Below are 3,246 nucleotides of genomic sequence, written 5' to 3' on the forward strand. Positions count from 1 at the left end.
ATTATGTTTAAAAATACAAGTAAAGTTTTTAGCCGGCTATATACAATCATGTAGTATAACATTTTCAATTATTTGTTTGTCTAATATAATTTACAAATGATATTTCTAATTTTGATTAACTGACTTATAACCAGCGTGTCTTATATTAAGTCATTACCTAAAATTATATTGATACACTACTATTATATTTCATACAAGGTTATGAATTAAAATATATATCTTTTGTAGCATAATAACAAGTAAATAATATGTTAGCAATGCAAATACAAAGTTAGCCGTCCACGTTTTGTATTAACCGATGATATCGTTTGTATGCAAGTTTTTTAATTCACGCATGTGTCTTCGATCAACACCACCAAAGAAGTTGCCTAAATTAAATCTACCAAAAACTAGCAGTGATAATCATTGATCTAAGTTTATATAAACACCTTTAGATAAAGCTCAAATCTGATGTCTATCACACCAGAAAAGATAAGCCTCAGAGTATCATTATCCAAGGTTCTTAACAGGGTCTCTTAATTTAATTAGGAATAAAAAAAATAGAAAAATAGCAATTATCATAAGAAACATCTTTTAATCAGGGTACACAAGAGACGGCTCTTCTTCTCCTTCTGCTGTAGCTTCTTCTCCATCTCACTCCTCTCGTGATTCCGTGATTCCTCCAAAATGGCGTCACTTCTCCACACGTTTTCGTCTCAATTATCTCTCAGGCTCAGAATAGACTGATGAACAAGACGACAGCACAGCTTCTCCGCGAGACCTGACGAAGCCACCGACCTGTTTCATGACTCCATTCTTCTCAAAGAGGTTTAGCTCATAAGAACGAAGAAGATAGCAATTGGTTACTCTGTTATCCTCTGTTTCTGGTCCAACCATTTGATGCTGAAAGTTTTGTGCTTTTTTTTGTTTATATGAATTGGGTTTTGCAGAAGAAGATCGATGAGGAAGGTGATCTTCTTCCTGAGTTCGTTGATGATGAAGAAAGTAAGTACCTTTCCTTGTTTTTAAAACTATCTGCCTCTTAGACTCTGTTACCTACATGATTGGATTGTGATCGTTTCTCTATTGTCTACTCTCGATGATTACTATCTAAACAAGTTGCTACTTAGGCTGTGTTTAGTGGGCTAACTGGTTCTCATTATCATTTCAAAGTTTAGCTTTTTGTATGTGTTGGCTACACTTGGCAGATTCTTGTGCTCTGGTTGATTAGATAGCTTAGGAAGCCATGAGAAATAACTTTAGAATGTATCTACTTCACTGTTATGATTAGAGACTCTTCCTTAATAAACTTGTTGAAAAATGTCTTCTTTTGGCAGGGATGGTTTGATCTAGCTAGTGCTCGACACTCTATGGGAACTTTACGTATCAACAGCACTCTCTTAGACCTCAAGGATCATTCTGCGGCTTCAACATTGCAAGTGACTGACCAAGAGGGTAAAGTTTGGCTTTTCGGATAAAATTCACAAAAGTATTCTCTGATAGTTCATTGTTTCACATTTATATGTTATAAGTTTTATGTAGTCTTATCATTTTTTTGTGTGGGGGAAGACATATACTTATATGTCTATTACCAACCCGCTAGAGTTGAGTAAACGCTTCTGTGACAGAGTATTTGGTTGATATGGGTGCTCTCAACTGCCTCCTTCCCACCGACCAGCCTCGACTCAGCGAACATATGGATGACATCATTAAGATGATTGAAAAGGTATGTTTCGTTTGATACAACATGGAGTTGGAATCAGCAGTTATGTATATGATTTATTTCCTGTTACAGATTATTGAGAATGATTGTGGGTATGTTATGGAAGGAGGCGATGTGTTCTTCTCTGTCGACAAATCACTAGACTATGGTAAGTTGTCAGGTCAGCGGATGGAACATACACGGGCTAGTGAGCGAGAATCACTAGACTATGGCCTTGGGATGAAGAATTTTCTTTGGTGAATTGCAGAACTTTTAAGTTAGGTGATATGTATAGCCTTTGTATGTTGAGTTTGAGACATCAGCCTTTGTAGCAGGGTTTGAGTATTGATCATAGTCTGAGAGCAAGGGATACCATCAATTAAGCATTAATCATGTTTTTCATTTCCTTGTTTTTAATGAAAGTGTATTCACAAGATCAAATGTTACTTCTTAAGTTGTTTCAATTTTTTTTTAAGAACCTTTACTTAAGAAACTTGTAATGGAGGACAAAAATTTATGTGTCTCTTGACTAAAGTTTTTAACACAAATTTATTACTAAAGAAGTGATTAAGAGACTCTAATGGGTTCTATGGATAAAGATGCTCTCAGACGATTACCTACAAACACTCATCGATTATTTATAATATAAAAAAACACTCATCGAATCGCCACTTCATCGATCCATTTTGTTAAAGCATCTCGTTTGAAGGAAAAAAAGAAAGAAGGAGCTTTAGAAGACATTATTAAGAAGAAAAATGTGTGAGAGAACTCATCGATAATGGAAAGAGAATGTTTTTACTGTTTGCTCTACAAAAGCTACCATTTCAATTACAAAATCTAGGTAAATATAAGAAATCTTTAATAAATCTTTATGTAGGGGTACGAAGGTAATTTCATCTGTCTTTATGCTGTCGAAAATCCCACTTTTCACTTTTGTATGTATTCACCTAATTTCATTTTTTTTTTTATGGGTTTTGACCCAATTAGCTCATATTACTATTAGCCTTGTGACGACGCTGTTTCATTTTATGTAAACGAAAAATGAAAGGACGTCGTTTCATTTTATGGTAAACGACGCCGTATCTAGTTTCTTCTCTCCGCGAGTCGGGCGATTTCCGTCCGATTCAAAAACAATCAAGCCCTAAATCCTCGCTTCACCGTCTCTGCTCTTACTCAATTCGTCTCCTTCTGGGTTATCCAGGAACCACCAACTAATCCTTCCTTCGATATTGAAACTGGGCATGTACTTTTATCTGTGCACATAGGGATTGCATGTTTGATCTTAGTTTCTAAGCGATTTGGCTGTGGATAGTGTTGTTACTGTAGAAGCCGGAAAACCGGACTGACATAAACGATAAAATAAAAGCGATGTTAAATGGATAAACATCATGACGTTTTTTATTTTCTAGACAAACTGCTTGTCGTTTCAAAATAAAATGCATGTTGTTTTTGAGATTTTAAATGGTAAAATGTTGAGCTTAACTTGGTCCAAAAAGAATATTTTTATCGGGCCGGAGGCCCTCCACCAAGACCCAAGACCCAAGCCCAAGCCCAAGCCCAAGCCC

The 3,246-nt window shown here is 35.8% G+C and overlaps 1 protein-coding gene across 2 annotated transcripts; it reads left to right on the forward strand.

The window, feature by feature from the left end:
* Positions 1-571: 571 nt before the first annotated feature.
* Positions 572-2,145, forward strand: LOC106332768 (cysteine--tRNA ligase 2, cytoplasmic-like). 2 transcript variants are annotated; one of them, XR_001268169.1, is made up of 5 exons: positions 572-807; positions 930-984; positions 1,317-1,434; positions 1,549-1,705; positions 1,775-2,145. XR_001268169.1 is itself a non-coding variant. In XM_013771265.1 (5 exons), exons 1-5 carry the CDS (start codon positions 785-787, stop codon positions 1,940-1,942), a joined length of 462 nt encoding a protein of 153 aa, XP_013626719.1. In that variant the 5' UTR covers positions 575-784; the 3' UTR covers positions 1,943-2,145. The 2 variants fall into 2 exon arrangements, 1 of the variants encoding a protein (XP_013626719.1); XM_013771265.1 differs by having other exon boundaries at positions 575-807; positions 1,608-1,705.
* The last annotated feature ends 1,101 nt before the right edge of the window (positions 2,146-3,246 follow it).

This window comes from Brassica oleracea, chromosome C3 (assembly GCF_000695525.1).
Source record: "Brassica oleracea var. oleracea cultivar TO1000 chromosome C3, BOL, whole genome shotgun sequence".
In the NCBI taxonomy this organism is placed as follows: Eukaryota; Viridiplantae; Streptophyta; class Magnoliopsida; order Brassicales; family Brassicaceae; genus Brassica; species Brassica oleracea.